The sequence below is a fragment of the Ostrea edulis genome, chromosome 7 (assembly GCF_947568905.1).
Source record: "Ostrea edulis chromosome 7, xbOstEdul1.1, whole genome shotgun sequence".
Lineage (NCBI taxonomy): Eukaryota > Metazoa > Mollusca > Bivalvia > Ostreida > Ostreidae > Ostrea > Ostrea edulis.
In genome coordinates, this window is record NC_079170.1 from 45,562,353 (window position 1) to 45,583,173 (window position 20,821).

General features: G+C 36.3%; 2 protein-coding genes across 3 annotated transcripts in view; one reads left to right on the forward strand and one right to left on the reverse strand.

Moving 5' to 3' along the window:
- Positions 1 to 4,054: 4,054 nt before the first annotated feature.
- Positions 4,055 to 18,621, forward strand: LOC125656091 (uncharacterized). The gene is made up of 10 exons (XM_048886677.2): positions 4,055 to 4,147; positions 6,037 to 6,234; positions 9,665 to 9,722; positions 9,845 to 10,033; positions 10,666 to 10,796; positions 14,377 to 14,545; positions 14,971 to 15,188; positions 15,965 to 16,064; positions 16,190 to 16,447; positions 16,649 to 18,621. Exons 2-10 carry the CDS (start codon positions 6,061 to 6,063, stop codon positions 18,037 to 18,039), a joined length of 2,688 nt encoding a protein of 895 aa, XP_048742634.2. The 5' UTR covers positions 4,055 to 4,147; positions 6,037 to 6,060; the 3' UTR covers positions 18,040 to 18,621.
- Positions 18,622 to 20,138: 1,517 nt separating this feature from the next.
- LOC125656090 (uncharacterized) overlaps positions 20,139 to 20,821 on the reverse strand; it is a 23,620-nt gene continuing 22,937 nt past the window's right edge. For both annotated transcript variants that reach the window (XM_048886674.2, XM_048886676.2), the window contains exon 18: positions 20,139 to 20,821. This exon is cut by the window's right edge and continues 2 nt beyond it. In XM_048886674.2, the coding sequence (XP_048742631.2) occupies positions 20,761 to 20,821 (61 nt within the window). In that variant the 3' untranslated portion in view covers positions 20,139 to 20,760.

The window sequence follows — 20,821 nt, forward strand, 5'->3', positions numbered from 1 at the left end:
TTGAATTTAATATCAAGTTAAAAACCGAACAGCAAAGTGTAAATTCTTTCTGCAACAATATGATTTTCCTTTCTTTGTCGAAGTGGCTCGAGTAACTACATTTTCGCGCTGATTGTCAATGTTTAGGCTTTTCATTAGATCCACCTACGAGATCTCGCGATAACAAGCATGGCGGAGCAGACGAAGAATTTTGCATGCTGTACATTATATTTAATGAAAAACACCTTTATTAGACATGCCCGAGCACAAAGTTGGTACTCTTTTTGGTGTAAACAACATTTGGGACTAATACACAGAGTTTATTGTCGGTTATTCATAAAATTATTTTGCACCATTACGAAGATCCTATGGAATTGTAGCCCTATCCCGAAAACGTCAGAATAAAAAAAAAATTGGATAGGGCTACATTATTGCAGCTACCCCCCCGCCCGAGAATATGTCGCAGACTTGCCTGACCAGAAGTTTTCTAAATCTGTTTATCTGTTGTCATACACATATGTAAAATACTGTATATAGGTTTATTCAACATGTCTGCCATGAATACTGCCATTATATTGAAACTAATACCGAAAACAATCAAAGCGTGCAGGCCATGCCTACCGTTTGGTGCAGACCGTTCACAAAGCATATATGCCACGCCTACAAAGTGGTCAGCATTTTGTGCAAGCCTTTCGCGCAAACCGTTCACCGTTCCGTGCAAGAATCGTTTCGTACCGTTCCGTGCAAGTGGTGTACAAGTGGTGTAGTAGTACGCTTCAGGGTCTGTATATTGATATCACCAGTCTAGGTGCACTATAGATGAAAAAAGGGGGGGGGGATTTGTTACATGATGGTCTATTTGTAGGCATTGAAAAGTTTGTAATTAATGAAGTATAATTCTAGGATATACGGGGTGTAGAATTGAGTTAGAAATAAAATGGAATACAACTGAACAAGCACATATCCGGTGTGTTACATAGCACTAGTACCCCTGTAAACGTTGTTTCCTTGGACAACATGCCATGTGCAGTACATGTGTTTATACATTTGCATTTTGTAATAACTAAAAGTGACTTTGAATGATATGAATAGCATACCTATGGTATGTCAAACGTTGCAATATTTGATCTTTTCCATTTGTATTGTATAATTTTCCATTTGTATTCTATATTTTCCACTTGCATTGTATAATTTTTCATTTACATTGTATAATTTCCATTTGTATTGTATAATTTTCCATTTGTATTCTATATTTTCCATTTGTATTGTATAATTTTCCATTTGTATTCTATATTTTCCATTTGCATTGTATAATTTTTCATTTGTATTGTATCCAGGGAATGTTTATTTTGATTTAATTGTTACGAAGGATTTCATTAGTTAACATCACTAATGTACTACATATGTAGACGTCCTTAGCACACAGGGCCGTAGCAATGACGGTTCTTTATCGTGCCAACGCCTGTGCAGCGATACGGAATATCTGCTTTTAAGGTCATTACGGAAAGACCCGTGATTCTCACTTTTAAATTCCAAGTGTTTGGCAAAGGAGCAATCACTGTCTTTGTTTATGTCTTAGGTTTGATGCGGCAATGACAGTAACGGTTCTCGAACTCACGACCTCTCGCCCACAAACCAAGCGATATACTGAGCTACCGCGACCAGGTCCATGCAGGACTAGTTATTATTTTTAAAATACGTAGTTAGATATAGTATTGGCGAATCCCCCCACCCTGATCATTTTTTTAAAATAAAACTGTCCAGAAAAGCATGCACATTTTTATTTAGTCAGTAGATTCGGGGGACTTAATTCGGCTCTTGGGTCCCCACCAATTGTTAACATCGAGTTTGGTTTGTTACAACTATTCAATGGATTAATCTTAAGTTACCGTTTATCGAATTTGGTAACGCGCGAGATGTTGAAGAGGTAAAGTTCAGGAGCCACGTTTCGCAGGAATGTACCGTATTTGCTAAGTGTAATGGCGTAACCCCCCCCCCCCCCCCTCCAAATTAATTGATCACTTTTATGCGTCTAATGTGATCAGCATATTCAAACTAGTCTCCTATTTAACCACTGGCTGATCTAGATAATTCTGAACGAAGGGATGCAGTAAACTGCTGGATGTCTGGGGACTGTCTTAAGATCCCTAGTGATTCCAGTGCAAATCCTTGGTGGAGGAGGGGGGTGCAGGGGAGGGGGACGTCAGTGGCGGATTTAAGGGGGCGCAGCCGGCGCCCCCCCCCCCCTAAAATTTTCAAATTTAAGGTAAATCTTGGTATCTTGTTTAGTGAAAAATGTATTAAACGATAAAAGAAGCAACAATTTCTTCCATTCCCGGAGAAATAAATGACAAAATCTTTTGATTTCTTGAATTACTTTATTGAGAACTTAATTTTTCCAGAAACCCTTAAAATTTGCGTCATTTTACTAATTTCACTAAATATTAAAAATGACATATTTCAAGCTCTGTAAAATCCAGGAGCTTCTGGGGGCTTGGCCCTGGACCCACTAGGGACCGCCTCAAGGCGGCCCCCATACCCCCTGCTTCATAAAGTGGCGCCCCCGTAACCGCAATTCTTGGATCCGCCCCTGGAACAAATGCGTTCTGACAAAATAAAACGTACATGTATGCTTTTTTCGACATCGATATACAAAATATCATATTTGTGAAGGGAGGGAGGGGGGTCTCCCGTCGCAAGATTCCTCATTGCTAGCTACATGTATGTTCAACTAGTCCTTATATGGAACCGATCGCGGTAGTTCAGTGATATACCCTTTGGTTCGTAACTGTGAAGTTCTACTCGTGTCATGGCTGCATCAAACTTTAGACGTAAATATAGTTAATACTTTCCCATACGCATTGCTATCTATAAGTGAGAATCACGGATCTTTCGGATAATGTGACCTTAAAAGTTGACATCCTGTGTTGCGACAGGCGTTGACACGTTAAAGAACCCCTACTGCTACGCCACTGTGCCCGTACATGTAGCATAGTAAGTTTATTTGCGGTACGTCACCTGCAGCTGGTGACGGCTAAATATAAGTGGGACCTAAACTACTGAAATCCTTCGTAACAAATCAAAATAAACAATCCCTTGGATGCAATACAAATGAAAGATTTTGCAATGCAAATGGAGATTATGCAATGCAAACCAAAAAGTTATATAATACAAATGAAAAATATAGAATACAGATGGAAAATTATACAATACAACTGGAAAATATAGAATACAAATGGAAAAACATACAATACAAATGGAAATTATACAATGCAAATGAAAAATTATACAATGCAAATGGAAAATATAGAATACAAATGAATAATTATACAATGGAAAAGATCAAATATTGCAACGTTTGACATGCCATACATACCCTTTGTTTATTCCATTTTAGTAACAGATTGGTAAATGGTTTTTCCACGTTCATTTTAAAATCAAAACGCAAGTACTTTCATACATGTATGTATTTAGACAAAATGCGTAGTCTTCGTGGTTTTTTTTTTAAATTAATGTAAACCCGTCAAGATAATTTAGTAATTGGTGGTGTTTTATTGTGATTTTGAGCACTAAATGGTACTTTAAACCGTAATTTCATTTGTTTCTTATTTTACATTCATTATCATCGCAAATGTACATTTATCGGGTACATCCTCACAACTAAATCGTAATCACCGATGTGAAACGAAGTCTATAACATGCAAGCCCGATATATATAACAACAGAATATATAACAATAGAATTTTAAACTTCTATGACAAGTAAACAGAGAAACACGACAGACACGGAGAATTCTGGTATATTTTTGAATTCATATCACCTTTAATGAATTTCTCTTCGTTGATTGTGTCAAGTAAAATTACTTGTTTTGAAAAATAATAGCATCATTATGACTCATCGTCAACGCGATACAATCTGTAACGTGGGAAGAGAATAGAAAACTGCTCTCTGCAGACGGATTTATTTCATCTATCTACCCTGCAGAAGAATCTCTTTTGTAAATCTGTCCCGCCTACGTTTCATAATTTACCTGTAATACCGGGCGTTTAAATTCAAGCAAACTTTATGACACGGAGCTATAAATAAATTGTTAGGTGTAGCGTCCATATTGTGCCTGCAGAAATGTGATGCTATAAAATCTCTTCCAAACCCACGGTTTTATTCAGTGGTGAGTACGTTCTGTAGCAGCTAATCTCTAAGCAATGATGTTTCCAGTAAATATTCATGGCTCTAGAATATCAAATCATATATTTGTGGATTTGATTACATATGTCCCTACTGTTACTGCTGGTATTTCGGTTAATGTCTTCTGTGATTTACAGTAAGGAATATTATGAGTTAGGCATCTATTTATTTTGATAATTGCATTGTCTAATCAGTCTATATATTGTTTCTTATGAGACCAATTTATTCATGCTGATCACTGTCTCAAAAGTTGTAATTATAGACATTGACAATCATTGGTGTCACTATTTTCTGTAAAAAGATTCACGAACACAAATTAACATTTATGTTGCATTTTATAATAAATGGAAATTATACTTGAACAAATATTCAAGAATTGTGACAGTTTTCTACATGATGTAAGACTCAAATAATAATCCAAATCTTTTCCTGAAACATCAATAGAGGATATGTCCAACTTGTTTTTCTACATGGTATATCTATCTAAAAGACATGTGAAGGAACGGAATCTAGGTTTACTTTCATTTTCAATTCGTGTACGTTCATTGAAGCAGAAGATTAAATTTGGCATGTCATTTCATTAATGTCTAATTTAAACATCATACTGTTTTTATTGCAAACATATAGAAAGTTCATTCTATTTGTTGAAAATTTGAAGAGTATTTCGATATTATAGTCTTCATCTATTGAAATCCACAGGAGTTGGAGTTCGGCCACGACTATGGTTTTTTGCATTTATAGTAGACCATTATTCCAAATACTGAATTTGACTACTGATTACTTCTTTTCAATGCAGAGAGTTCTTGGCGGCTATGACTGATCAGCAAGGGATGTGTTTCCCATCTAGCTTATAGGTATCTGATCCCATAGATGTTGTTTCTAGTGGCCTTATGAGTTTGATCATTGTGTGTCATATTCACCTTTTTAGCTCACCTGAGCCGAAGGCTAAAGTTAGCTTTTCTGATCAAAATATGTCCGTTGTCTGTCGTCGGCGTCGTCGTTGTAAACTTTTCATATTTTCATCTTCTTCAGAAACATCGGGCCAATTTCAACCAACTTAGCACAAAGCATTCTTGGATAAAGGACTTTCAAGTCTGTTCAAATGAAGGGTCATATCCCCTTAAAAGGAGGAGGTAATCACAAAAATGCAAAAAAATAGGGTGGGGTCATTTAAAAATCTTCTTCTCAAGAACCACTGGGCCAGAGGAGATGAAATTTACATGAAAGCTTTTTGACATAGTGAAAATTCACATTCATTAAAATCATGGCCCTCGGGGGTAGGATGGGGTGACAATAGTGAATCAAAGTTTTACATACAAGTATATAGGTCACATCATTAAAAATCTTCTTCTGAAGAATCACTGGACCAGGAAAGCTTACATTTACATGAAAGCTTCCTGACATAGTGCAGATTCAAGTGGTTCAAATCATAACCCCCAAGGGTAGGATAGGACCACAATAGGGGATCAAAATTTTACATACTAATAGAGAAAATCTTTAAAAATCCTCTCAAGAACCATTAGGCCAAAGCAGTTTACATTTACATGAAAGCTTCCTTACATAGTGCAGATTCAAGTTCGTAAAAATCATGGTCTCCGGGGGTAAGTTGGGGCCACACTAGGGACCAAAGTTTCACATGCAAATATATGTGGAAAAGCTTTAGCTATGGGCGAAGGTGACTCAGGTGAGTGATGTGGTCCATGGGCCTCTTGTTTATAAAACAGGCATTTACATATACAGCCCATGATGCTATCATGTTGAAGAGGGTTGGTAACTGGGCTAACATACTGTAGAAGAAAATGATAGTTTGACTTTGGCGAAACTTTTAAGTTACGTGTGATCACATAACAAATTAACTTTTGATGTTTACAGAATGTCTCAAACCATCAGATCACAATGTTTGATTGGAATCGGTCAGTGGTTCTACTTATTGTGCTGATAATGGTCACACCAGAGTCATGTGATTGTAGGCCTCGTCGATGTAAAAAGAGCTATATGCTACCTAACTTCTCCGGGAGTTTAAGAACACACTGTGAGGAGACTCTACATAAGTTGGATTGCAGTGTTGGCGTAAGTACTAATGATTCAGAATAGTTTATAAATACATCCACTGCATGGTAATAAGAGACAGTGGTATATGAATAACTTTCTCAACATATCAAAATAGTATTCACCACAAGCGTTGTCTCGCGAGGCTTAAGGTGACTCCATACTCGCAGTTTTATCTGATACAAGTTTGAAAAGTGTATTTATTTCCATTCATTAGAGTTAAAACTAACAAATTATCAAATAAAATACATAGGTCATCACACTTTTTAAGATGAGAGACGTACATAAACAGAACCATATATCACTGTCAGAAAATTGCTGTTTTCCTTAAACAACGTTATCAAATTTTCATAAAAACTGGTTATGACGATATAGTAACATTCATAACAATTTCATGAAACTATCTCTTCACAAAAATATACAAAATGTCTGTAAAAAAATAAAGGAAATCTATCACATAATAAACTTGATAAAGAAATCAATAGAAACAGAGTTATTGCCCTTGGATTCAATATTTTGACATGTATCATTGATTATTCCTCTATAACTTAGACTTTTGAAATAGTTTATTTCTAACAAGATTTTTTACAATAAGTATCGGAAAATACAACAACAAAATTTATGTTCCTATCATGCATAAATCTAAATAAATAATTGATTTTGCAAAATCTGATGACATCACAGGTGGGTGGAATTACTTTAATTACTTTCAACAAATAAAAGCATATACCCAGGTGTATATGCAACATACACCTACATGTAAGTAATTATTTGTTTGTTATGCCCATATCCATAACTTAAACGTCATACCATTATTTACAAATTCTAGTGAGATCTAACAAAAGATTGCTTTACAATATAGGTATTCTGTGAAATATGCATGTTGATCCATTTTCAATGTTTCTTCGACTTCATATTTGTATACAAAACAGAAGAAAAAGGCGATATAATATGACATCAAATTTAATTTCAATCAAAATAAAAATGTTTTATAAGCTTCTTAGCTGTTACATTTTTAAATTTGTATGTCAGGTAATATACTTAATATATGTACCCTTTGAGAAAGACTTATGGTATTTCCCTTCTAACATTACCGCACCTTCAAATTTGTTTTATATTATCATTGTAACTAATGACGTGTGCTTGCAAAGAACGATGTGTAATTACCCAAACTGTGCTCACGGCAAGTGTGACCTGTCACCAGGGGAAGCTTACTCCCCTTGGAACCTGATCCTATCTCTGGTAGGTCATGGGGTTCTTGTTTATCCTATCCAGAATTTTTGTATTCTTTGTAGGATTTATGACATTGAAAACTGTTCATTATCTTCTCTTTTTTTCATTGAATGGACTTTTTATTTACATCAATAAAATTCCAAGGTCACATCTTTTTGTAAGGGCAATGTCATAATCAGATTGATCACAATTTATATTAAATACTGTACATCATTACTGATCTTTCATAACGAAGGAGAATAAACCCCATTCTTTTACTGAGTCAGTTTTATTTTTCCAGTAGGATTTTTAAATGGAGGTAGCATTTAAATTCCATACCCTCCTGTGAAAATCAAGCTGACGTATTAAAAACACTGCATGAGAGTTAATGAACAGGTATCAAAGTAATTTATCCAATGGAATGATGGATTTTCATTTTCCCCCCACTGATTTCTATCAAAACGATTTATCGATGAAACTTGATACTAAATTGGTTTACTTCTCCAAAACTTAATAGAGTGTCTGATTGATCATATCGTGACTAACTTTGCCTTTTGTATATATTGTCTTCTTCATCTTCACGTGTTATTGTTCATTTTGCATTGAACTAAATCAATATACATGATTTCAGCAGTCACATGGTTTTGGATTATGTTGTATATATTAAAAATACTTCCACCATGGCTTTTTATCCGTAAAAAGACAATAAGATAAATTGTAAAATTCCTTAAATAACACATCCGCAAAATGTGTCGTGTGTTCAGAGGACGAAATGACTTAAGAATACCAGTTTACTACCTAATCCTATTTTGCATAAATACATTAATTTACTTGATGATATGATGGAAAGTTAAACATATCGAACATTGATCAATGAAAGGTGAAGATAACGATTAGTTATCAATCTCATAACTCCTATAAGGAATACAAAATAGAGAGTTGGCCAGACACGGATCCCTGAACATGCCAGAGGTGGGATCAGGTGCTTAGGGGGAGTAAGCATCCCCTGTCGACCGGTCACAACCGTCGTGAGCCCTCTGTATTGATCATGTAAACGGAGGAATTTGTAGTAAAATTCTCTGTGCCAAGAACGGCCTAACAATCGGTATGAAACATGTCGGACAGCATTTGACCTAATGATAGGTTAAACGAGACTATTGAAACCTCTGTAACGTCAACTTGTTTATCAATAGCCTGCCTCGATTTAAAAACTAATCATACGCAAATCAAGCTCTTGTGTATTGAATCAGTTGAGGTATATAAACACCACATGCAGGTGTTAATGGAATACTGTTACATAGATATGGGAATTTGGTGATGAAGAAGCTGAAATCCTTCTGTTTGTTATAACGTTGAGTTGTTAGTTAGAAGCATATGTTGTGAATTCTGTGGTGTCTTTTATCACGAGGAATACATTGAATCGATGTATGAATGCAAATGGTTATTATCGATATACAAAACGTCGTCAATATATCGAAATGTTGAGCTGAAAGCCACAACAGGACATAAATAAACTCTGCTTTATAAGAATACGAACCGCTGGACATATATACCATTAGGGGAATCAGGTTCCTATGAGGTGTAAGCATCCTCTGGCAAATATTAAACATATGTATAGTATTTCCTAATTCCTAATATAGCTCAGCATGAAATATATAGGAAGGTCATTCATCTTTCTTAAGTACGAATGATATCGGTCCCAGTGCTCTTGTTTTTCGATTTGATAGGAATAAGCACTCCTACTAATTGTCTTAAAACTCAAATGAATATTTCAGCTAAGTGAAACTTCCTCTTGTTTAGCATACAATGAGAATAATTATGCACTTACTGATACCAAGGGTATTTGTTGATGTGAAGTGTATAAAGGTTCCTGATGGTGAAAGTTCTAACTTTGCCTAAAACGTGATACAGTTCTCAACAGGACAGTCGCAGTGGGCATTCAATATAAACATAAAAAGGTGACCTGTGTAATGAAAGAAGATAACGAACAGTGACCAATATCATAAATTCCATAAGCAATACAAAATAAATAGTTGGGTAAACACGGACCTCTGGACACACAGGAGGTGGGATCAGGTGCCTAGGAGTAAAATATTCCTGTCGACCGGTCACACCCACCGTGAGCCCTATATTTTGATCAGGTAAACGGAGTATTCCATACTCAATATCAGTGTGCCACGAACGATCTAACAATCAGTATGAAATACATTGCTATATAATAATGAAATCATACTTTCAGCCAACGAAAAATGTTATCAAAGACACCACACTGCAATGCGACATCAAAAGAAGAAAAGGTTAGCATATTTCAGAGATATGTACGTAAAATATCTTATTTTTAAAAAGTAATGTTTTAATGTGATTTTGGATTTTTAGTGTTTTATCGACAAAAATATAAACATGTTTCAATAAATCTTAGGTTGGGATGCGTACCAGAAAACACTTGGTGATTTAAGTCGATGTCAATACGAAGACTGTGAACCTTCCCAGCTCGTTTCATTACAAGTGGTCAGAATAAAACAAAGGGAATACCTTGATGAAGTACATTCGTGGCCGACTATCCAGCTGAATTTCACGATACCAAACGCTACAGCAGACAGAGAGTTCTGTATGTATAAAATATTCTATCACATGTTTTTTCCTTTATCAAGTGATCATCACCCACTGCATAAATTTGATAATTACACAATGTTTGTGGCGTTACTAACAAATGTCAATTTTCGTAGTTTGTTTACAAAATGTCAGGAAGCAATTGCAAAATTCCCAACAATAAGGTAACGTAAATAAATAACGGGGGGGGGGGGTAACATGTGATGAAAATAATCTCCCATGATTTGTGGTTTGATATTATTTATATCCAACTCTTTGTCGTCAAGGCTCGTGGGTAGAAAACACGATATGAATCATATCAAACCACAAACCATGGTAGATCATATACATATATTATTTCATTTTTGCATTCATTGTAGAATGAATGATGTTTTCTCCTATTTTAGGAACATATTTCAACACTTTCCCCATAGGAAAGTACTGTTTTCTTGAATAAAACTATTTAGAGTACATAACACAGAAGAGTAATCACTGAATTATTTCTCTCCAGGTATTATATTCAAACAGCACAATGACTATCATTGATCTTTCAGATAGAAAACAAAGAAAATGCACACGAACACATTCCAAGATAACGAACTACATGTACAGACATTCCCCTGTTACTTTTTTTTATCAACATGGTTTCAGATCCAGGATCCACGTTGTTGCAGATGGCAAGTGTTGAAGCTGATGAACATCGTGATAGTGAATTTCGAAGTTTCGTTCGACTCTTTCACTACCCAAAACACACTTCATTGTCGCCTGATAATGCTATTCAGGTTAGTTTCAAATGTGTCAGAAACCTATACCCACTAATATCGCTCGCCTTTTCTTTGTATTTGAGGACGTAAGACGACAGTCGGCAACTAGAGATATCCTTCCCATCAGACCTGACTAAGAGCAAAATAGATCGTGTACAGGGGGATCACATTATATATTACATCAGATAACCTCGATTAAGTGATGAGGGAGGGGGTCTAGAACTGCAGAAGGTGAAGACAGTGAATAGTAATCGATCTCATAAATCTTATCAAAATACTGAATAGAGAGCAGGGCAAACGGGGTCTTTTGAAATTAAACCCATGTGGTGAAGTATGAATGCTATTCTCTTAAACAACAACCAACTCCCAGTCTAGGCGCATATGGTGTTTATATCTCTCAACTGATTCGCAAGATTTTGTTCTGTGTATAGTTAGTTTTTAAATCGAGGCAAGCTACTAACAAACAAGTTGATGGTACAGGGGTTTCAACAGTCTCAATTAAAGTCAGCATTTCGCCAATTCTATGGTCGATATAACGATCTAGTTCGTCATTACAACCTATCATTGGGTCAAATGCTGTCTGACGTGTTTCATACCGATTGTTAGGCCGTTTTTGGCACATTGATTTTGACTACGGATAACATCGTTTACCTGAGCAGGATATAGGGCTCATGGCAGGTGTGACCGGTCGACAGGGGATGTTTACTCCTACTAGGCATCTGATCCCACCTCTGATGTGTCCAGGGGTCCGTATTTGCCCAACTATCTATTTTGTATTGTTTATAGGATTTATGAGATTGATCACTGTCATGAGTGGGGGGGGGACATCTGTGGACTGATTTTAGAATTTTGTTTTGGTTTTCAAGAAATGTAGAAAACTGTACAAGTAACCTTTCCTTCCACTACTCCCTTTAATACTTTGACAAACAATGTTACGTGCCAGATATGAGCTGCTGTGACGGAGAAACAGCGGACGTGTTGTGGTGCATCCTATCCAAGAATTGATAGATAATTTTTAAAATTTAAAGAACTTTTAATATACTATCAATTACAAAACGTTGACGTTATTGAAGACATATATCTTAGATATCTTCCTCCTAGACACCTGATTCCATATCTGGTATGCCCAGGAGTCCGTGTTTGTCCAACTCTTCATTTTGTATTTCTTGTGGGAGTTTGGTCGTTATCTTCGCCTTTCATGTATAACTTTACCACGAATGCGAATTATAACGGATATATTTGTTACAAGTAACAACTCCATTAAGTAAACAGTTTCTACGAATTTCAGTCACAGTGGCTTTGTAGTAAGGACGTTTGCTTTGTGATTGACCAGTGGGTTGTGGGCTCAAACCCATGTCTTTAATTGATCACGTCAAACCTAAGAAGTAAAAACAAGACTTATCGCAATTCACCTTTGAATTAGAACGCTTTGGCCGATATAGTATTGCGTTGTGTGACGACACAATTGAATCTGTTTGTAATACAATTGCGAAATGCAACAGAAACTCTCATTGGTCCATATGTATAAGTCCGCCCAAATTCCCTTATTCGGGAGTAGTCAGCATTTGAAAACATGACGGCCAGATGCTAGATGGAAAAAAACTTCAAAGGAAGAAAGAAAAAAAGTTGTATTCTTGTGTTGTTGTCTCATAAATTTAATATAAAAAAAATTCCTAACATATTTTCCTACTATACTTGTGTCTAAACATACCTTCAAATATTCATTGGGGCATACGACCCAAAAACTCGGATCACAACTTTTGATGATTTCGTTCGTAGACGTAGCCATGTTAGGTAGCCAGTCAATTCGAATCCCGGTTCATTTCCATATTGGCACAATAGCGTCTAGATGTGTACTAATACCCCACAAATATTTTAGCTAAATTGTTTAAATAATATACCACCCCAGTCCTATCAAATGATAATTATTCAAATAGCTAAACTCACGGCAGTGCGGCTTTCATTAGTGATGAGCGGCCGCGCCGGCCGGTCTCCATCTAATGTCCTTATGTAGCATTTTCGTTCATCTAGAGCTTATTTTACCTTTACAAAAACTGGTACAAAAATGTTTTAATTTCTATTAATTATTCGTGTTGATAATAAATGAAAAGCGAATACATAACTTACAACTTACAACCGATAGCAAGAGTTCGAATTGACCGGCTACCTAACATGGCTACGTCAACAAACGAAATCATTTGAAGCTGCGAGTTTTCGGGTGGTGTGTGGCTTTAATGAATATTTGAAGGTATGTTTGGACGCAAGTATATAGTAGGAAAATATGTTAAGATTTTTTTATATTGAGTTTATGAGACAGCAACACAAGAATACACCGATTTCAGGCCTCAACCGTCCGCAGCTTTTTGTGACCCGTAAATCGAAGGTTTTTATAAGAGGTGGATCTTTTCAGAGAGCTATGTACAGTTTTCCAGCTACACTGAATCCGCTCGAGAAAGTGGGCGGGCTGTAATCGGCCAGTGAAAACTCTTGTATTACATCAGACATGTCATTCAAATTGTTCAATCGTCTCATTCAATTGTGTCGTCACACAACGCAATGCTATATCGGGTAAAGCGTTCTAATTCAAAGGTGATTTGCGATAACGGCCTCTTCACCAAGCGTTCGGTGTTTAGAGTTGAGATCCGACGATCTTTCGAATTATACCTTAAACAACGAGGTCCCTTGCTATGGCAGGCGTGGCTCAATAAAGCACCTTTACTACCACACCCTTTGCGTCAAACCTGTGTCCAAGGGTCCGTGTTTTCCCAGCTCTTAATTTGTATTCCTTGTAGGAGTTGTGAGATTTATCGTTGTTGTTATCTTCAACTGTTCACGTAGGTCCAAACTATGCACAAATTACTGTCTCTAGCTCAACAACTGGGAGGTCCGGATTCGATCCCAGCGAAGTGTCAAACCTTAACATATGTAGTGACTGTTCCTTCGCCAAGCGTCCGACATTAAAAAAAATCGGGTCGTTTGATATGACCTGAAAAAGTCCCGTGCCATGTGTACGGCCCTACGCGTCGTGCATAGGTTTTATATTTTTTGTCATTCTACCTTCAGCTGGTGACGTTTACATTTGACAAAAGTCTAGAGTGCGAGGTAAACTGATAAACAAACTAACAAACAAAACACGTGCACCGATTGTTTGTTTCTTCAATGCATCAAAATAAACCTTTTACGTGTATGTCTGCAAGATATAAACCTGTAGTTTGGTTTCCATCAAACAATAGTTAATCAGTTTGACGTACCTGGTGGCGCGGTAATCACTTTTGAATGTATTCAAGATGATAAAACATATCAGGTAATATTTGATAAGCTCATTTGGTAATGATGTTTCTTTAACAGTAGAGAAAGAGAGAAACGAGGGGATATCAATTAAAGAAAAGTATGAGTGATAATATGATTGTGTCTATTTGTAATATTTCAGTTTCAACAGATACAAAATAATTCGTACCTTATCTATTAAATTTTGTTGCTAATACACACATCTTGTTCATTTTCATTCGTACAAAAATGTTTTTGTTTTTCATTTCACAAGCAATACTGCTAAGCATTGCAAAGATTATGTTAATATATCATCCTCATTCTATTACAGAGAACTCTGCGTTTTCCGTGTTTTATCGGATTTCAACACGAACCCTGCCAATCGGACAAGTACAAAGTCTACACGCTAACATTGAAATCGTTCTCCAATTCCAAAACCAACGCAGGAATAACAACTTTTACTGCACTATCCTACAAAATCACGATATACAATTATTACAGTACGTATTAAAGGTTATCTTCATATCAGATTTTATATTTAATGGTCATATAATTCATCTATCTGTTTACGAGGCTGTAAAACAGGTGCGTTGTTGCTCTTCTTCAGAATATAATAGATATTACCAATGAATGATCACTTTTGTTTAACTTTCTTTCATTCATGTCCTTATTTATGGCTTACCCCTATGCTTTTTTTTTTGTACTTAATCTTTTGAGTGTTTAAACTATCAGTGTGAAAAGCCACCATTTCGTTACTTTCTAGTATACTCGATCTTTTCAGTGTCTAGTTCGTCCCCGGGGACGTCCGCTGTTCCTGTAATTGCTTACTTTCTAATGTGCTCACAATTCTCGGTATATAATCTGTCCTTGCGAACATTCACTATTCCTTTGATCAATTACTTCCTAATATACTCATTCTTGACAGTTTATACACCATACCTGTGGAAATCCACCATCGCTGTTGCTTTCTTTCCGGGAGAAAAAGACGTGACGTTTTTGTTTGACCCAGCACCAGTATCAGTGACGTATTATCACGTCTCGTTGTTTAACGTTAATGACAATACAACCTACAGGCATGGGAATATTGGACAGGCAACTAAACACTGTTTTAAGGACGTAATGGACGGCACGTATTATATCACAGTGAGTTGACTGCGGGACTTTTTCATTATGTCTCCCTTTCCCAGAAGGAGGACATGTTGTTTTAGTCTGAATTCTTCTTCCGCTTCTTCTTCTGCTGCTGCCTCTTCTTCCTCCTCTTCTCATGCAAAGTTTGTCCGGGCCATAACTTTTTTTGTTTTTCGACATAGGTCTTTAATATTTGGTATATGGGAATACCATAAGACAGTGTGTCGCGTACCATTTGTGATGACTTTTCATCTTTTATATAAAGGTGAAAAAAATAAATTGCTTGGGCATTTGTTTTTGGTCCAGACCATAACTTTTTGTCTTTTGACATTCACAACACTGTTCACTGGTTGAAACACATACACATATTGGTGACTATTATGTACCGTAAGTCTTACTTTTCCACTTTAAAGATGATCCTTAACATGTTTTTAAAAACTACGGAAAATAGAAGGGAACATCAGTTTTAGTGTGCTGAAACAATTCTTCCTAGTTTGAAAGTGGTTTTTGCTTTTTGGTCTTTTAAAAAGATTTCCCCTGACCTCTTAACTTACAATTCATAAGTTTGATTTATCGCATTGCTAGAGTCGTGTCTGGATGGCTAATTTGAAAATTCCAGAAAATTAACTGAGTACCACTTTTGATGCGTATTTAACTAACTGTGAAATATATACCATTTTCTACAAGTATATATGTTCCCGACGTTGACTGATATAAGCATAACAAATTCTTTACATCAAATACTATTTATTAAGTCGATTTCCTTTTCAATTCTATTTTACGTCTTCCAGATAATGGTTATAAGTGACGACCATCAATGCTCAGAGGGCTGTAAATCAACGAAATCGCATATTTTTACCGTTGGAAGTCCAAACGGAAAGATATTTGGGGGTATGTGTGCTTTTGTTTAGCTGATCTATAAATCAGAATAGCACAATCTCTCGTAGTCTCTGTGAGCTAGCTTTTACGATGATGGAATTATGCCTTGATTTTCTTTTGCTGTTTTATTTGAACAGTAAAAAATTACGAGAGCAGTTCCCCGAAAAATATTATAGAGAAAAACGTACAGACAACGAAGAGTGATGAATCGCATATCATCATAGAACATATATCGAGTGACAAGGTTCCTCGGGAACAGGGTACCCACAAGCAGAGATACATAGATATCAGAATGATATCTATTTCCGTTGGGTGTGGCGTGGGGTTGTTCCTGGCGATAGTCCTTGGTGCTGTCTGCTATCGATGGAAGACCAAGAAACAGACCAAGAAATCAGGCTAGTAGATAAAATACTGCTCTTTATCCACTGCGGAGTTGGTTACATAGAAATCTTTTTCACCACCGCCGAGTGGCTACCTTCCCAATGACCGCAAGAACTTGCATACCTAAGCCTTATAAGTATAGAATTGCAAATGTTGATATATATAGGTTTTTAAGATTAAAAAATATTATAGAAATGCTCTCTTTTTTATTGCAGACCTATATTCAGTTCCAAAGGCGCTTTTGGTGTACTCCCATACAACGCCAGAATTCCGTAATGTTGCCTTTGAATTTGCTAGGTTTTGTAAAGAAAAGCTACAAATACATGTTCTTAATGATGATATGGAATCTGATGTGACTATTTCAAATGAGAGTAAAACTAACTGTTCACTCTGGTACAGAGAGAAGCTATCAAAGTCATCGGCAGCAATTATTCTCTGGATGTCTAAAGACAAGGAAGATCATGAAAGCTCTGATGAATTTAATATTGGTGTCAAACTAGCTGTGGATTTAAAATGTAACGATTTTAAAGTCATATGTGTCTACTTTGATAAAACACACAAAAGATCAATTCCAAATGTCATCCAAAAAGAGGCCCGTCTTTTTCATTTTCCAGCAACATTGCCCGACTTCTGTACCTATGTACTTGGGCACAAAATTTCGCGAAATATCACCATAACGAAAGAATTGCGTGCACTTATTTTTAACTTGTCTCTAAATACAAGGCAAATGGGACAATCTTTGGAAAATACAATCCCAAATCATAGTATGTTTGAGGAAGAAACAAAAGATGAAAATGGAACATTGCATCATGTCATTCAACACGAATGCATGATCCTTAAAACGGAAGAAATTGAAGCTCAGCCTTTGTTAAAACATGAAGATATGAAAAAATCAAAAGACATCGACACATCAATTAAGTCAATAAAACAGTTTTCTTCACCTGAGAGGAAGGCGCAGTTTAAAAATCAAAATTCACGTGGTGTACACAGATATGTGCCATATCTAACTTCTTATGACAGTGTATCAACTTCGGAGTTGTTTGACTCTGGTGAAATTCAAAATTCTGAATCATCAAATCAGCGCAGCAGTGATACATCTAGTGAACACACACGTTCCAGCGATTTAAGCATACATTGTTTAGAATTTAAGACATTGGAGTCCACCCAATATGACAATTCCTCCCAGCTATCAGGATACGTGTGCCGAGAACCTACATCATCAGCACCTTCACCAACACAAGAATACGAAGGCGCTGTTCCTTCATGTTCTACACCCCGCCAGTATCATTCTCAAGGCGCTGTTCCTTCATGTTCTACACCCCGCCAGTATCATTCTCAAGGCGCTGTTCCTTCATGTTCTACACCCCGCCAGTATCATTCTCAACTTGTTCAGGTAGATTCCGAATCAATATCCGACAGTAACGGAATAGATAAAGATAGCCATGACGATTGTAATGTAGACTCCGCAACCTTCCCCATGGTTCCACTACATACCATGTCTCGATACCGAACAATTCCTGACGATGACACTTATAGCGTGTTCAGCGACGATATACAGGATTCCGATATTGATCTGTGTGAATTCATTCACGATGAAGATTGTTGAATATATACCATTACACTAATGTTCCAACGATGTGTTATCTACAAATCATCAGCTCACGATAAGCATCTTAGGAGTTTGAAAAAGCAATAGTGTTCCTTAAACGTTTAACGACATGTGTGTGCGTGCCATCAAAGGCATCATAGTCCTGTGATAAATTGATTTATCAAGATATTTATCCTAAATGTATCTAAATTTATAGAATTTATTAAAGCTAAACTGAGTCAATTACGTGTATGTTGTACAATCAGTATAGACAAAGGGCTCGCGGCGGTGTGACCAGTTAACGGGGGATACTTACTCCTCCTAGGCACCATGATCTCACCTCTGGTGTTTCTCAGGATCTGTGTTTGACCATATCTCAATTTCGTTTTGTTTTTTATAAGATGTACGAAATTGATCAGTTCCTGACTTTCAACGTACATTTGAATGACATTGTTTTTGCTATAAGATGATCCTACTTAAAATGATTTTCAAATTGCAGCTACTATTTAAAGTAAACTCCACATTTTGTAAATTTTCCTTGTAATTTTACGAAAATAATATACATTGTATGATGACTCATCAATTAAATTGGTAGTTATATATCTTATTCATTCATATTTATGAAAATGCATTTAATTTGATGATCTTTCCTAGGAAAACAGCTTTATCTTTAAAAAAAAAAGTAGATACTTTTGTGTTTCATATACAAATGATAAAGATGAAACAGAAGATGAACATGTTTATATGTATTTGTGCACATGGACACACCGGTTTAGTACTCTCCGAATTACGACATTATCAACCTTCATTGCTGCAGTCTCTTCGGCGCCGTACATACATTAAGATCAAAACATGTGGCAAATCACCTACAGCTGGTGACATCGATATCTCTGTGCGAGTGAAAACATCAACCCTCTACATAGACGTAGGAGACCATGTAAACAGACACTCTGCAAATGACAGTAGTGAAACGAACTTACAAGACAAAAGGAATGGTTTCAATGGTCCAATTTACGATGTTTACTCAAGTCTGGTATATTACGTTCCGCAATTTTCTTTCCATTCTGAACCATATACGAAATCATTAACACCCCACAGCAAGAGCACGTAGCTAAGTTACTTTTCCATGCGAGGTTGTCATCTTTAAAAGTATCCCATATAGTGAAAATATTACTTTCTTACATAGATATGCAATAGAGTTTATTACATGTAGCACAATAGTTAAACCAACTCCGTGTCATGGATTAAACAAACTATCGTGCACAAGAGGATTTCTTTTCACCGTTACATGGTGTGAACAAACTTGATTCCAACCGGGGGAGGGGGGGGAGTCGTGTAAAATTAGATTTTTCATATTAAGAGTCAGTTTCATCCCTTACAAAAAAAAGAATATTATTTCATTTCAAATTTAAATGTTCATGTTACATTTGATTGAAATTGGCCATCTGGGAATGGTGATGAAAATGTGAAATGTTAACGATCGACGCCCGCAATCTATGCACTGTATATTAAAATCTTTTGTTTTCTCACAAAGAATGCAATTTTATTTAATCATTTGTTGTTCTACATACCATTCGAAAATTTTGCACTTAGTTACAGACGTCACAAACTCCAGGTCAACAAAAATGTTGAAACCAGCATGGCGCTTACAACCCGTCGGTCACCGTAGCAGTGAGGGTTCTTTATCACACTGACGCCTACCATGAGTCAGGACCTTCGTTTCGCAGGTCATAACCCGAAAGACCCGTGATTTTTCACTTCCATTCCCCAATATCGAGAAGCAAAATCGAGCCTCCTGAATGCAAAGTGAGCCCCTTCATCACCTAGCTACTACAACGGGTTTTTAATTATTAATCAAGGTAAGCAATCCAAAAGGTCCAAGAAATAAAAACATTTTCTCTATATGGATCAAGAAGGAAAAATACTCGACATTGCTTCATTAAAACATCTAAAGAGGATATGCTTTGAGAGAATCTTAACTATCTTAATATTTGTTAAATGACAATCAAGTTTATTGAAACAAAAGTATATATTGAAAGTACTTATTTTCAGTCACTGTTGCATCTTTGTTTAAACAAACATGGATATTCCTTTATAGAAAAATGATAAGTCTCACATGACTTCCACTCATGTTTAATACATTTTAATAATTTTCTTTCTTAAGACATCTAGACAAATCGTTCCATTTCTTGAAATAGTTTGTTTGCAGGCCATAGTTTTTATTAACAAGAACGACACCAATAGAGTCAATCCAGTTGTACATTAAACGAGGACAAAAAAAAAACTGACATGTTACTGAGGGTTGCAATCTGAACCAGAAAAACAATCCAGTCTGACGTCACTGAATGCAGACGATAAACAATCCAGTCTGACGTCACTGAATGCAGACGATAAACAATCCAGTCTGACGTCACTGAATGCAGACGATATAGAAACAGTATCATTGTTTGACTGATTTATTGAGCACAAATCACAAACACTTTCAATTGAAAACCAGTATCAGGATTCAAAGAAATGTGATAAATGACAAGGCATGATACAGTGTTACTACTACATAATAGTGAACATACATGTAGATAGGGTAATGCAACACTTGCCAATCAAATAATACAACAGTTAATGACGTTTGTAATAGCCCCATTCTGTGACGTACTTTGGGGTTTGTTTTCCTATCTGTAATATTGTGAAATTGTCTATCCGTACCACTAGAATGTATATGTATATCAACACATTGTTTGTCTATCTGTACCACTGGTGTAACACCTCCTCCACCTTATCCTGCTTTGCCCATTGCTGTTGG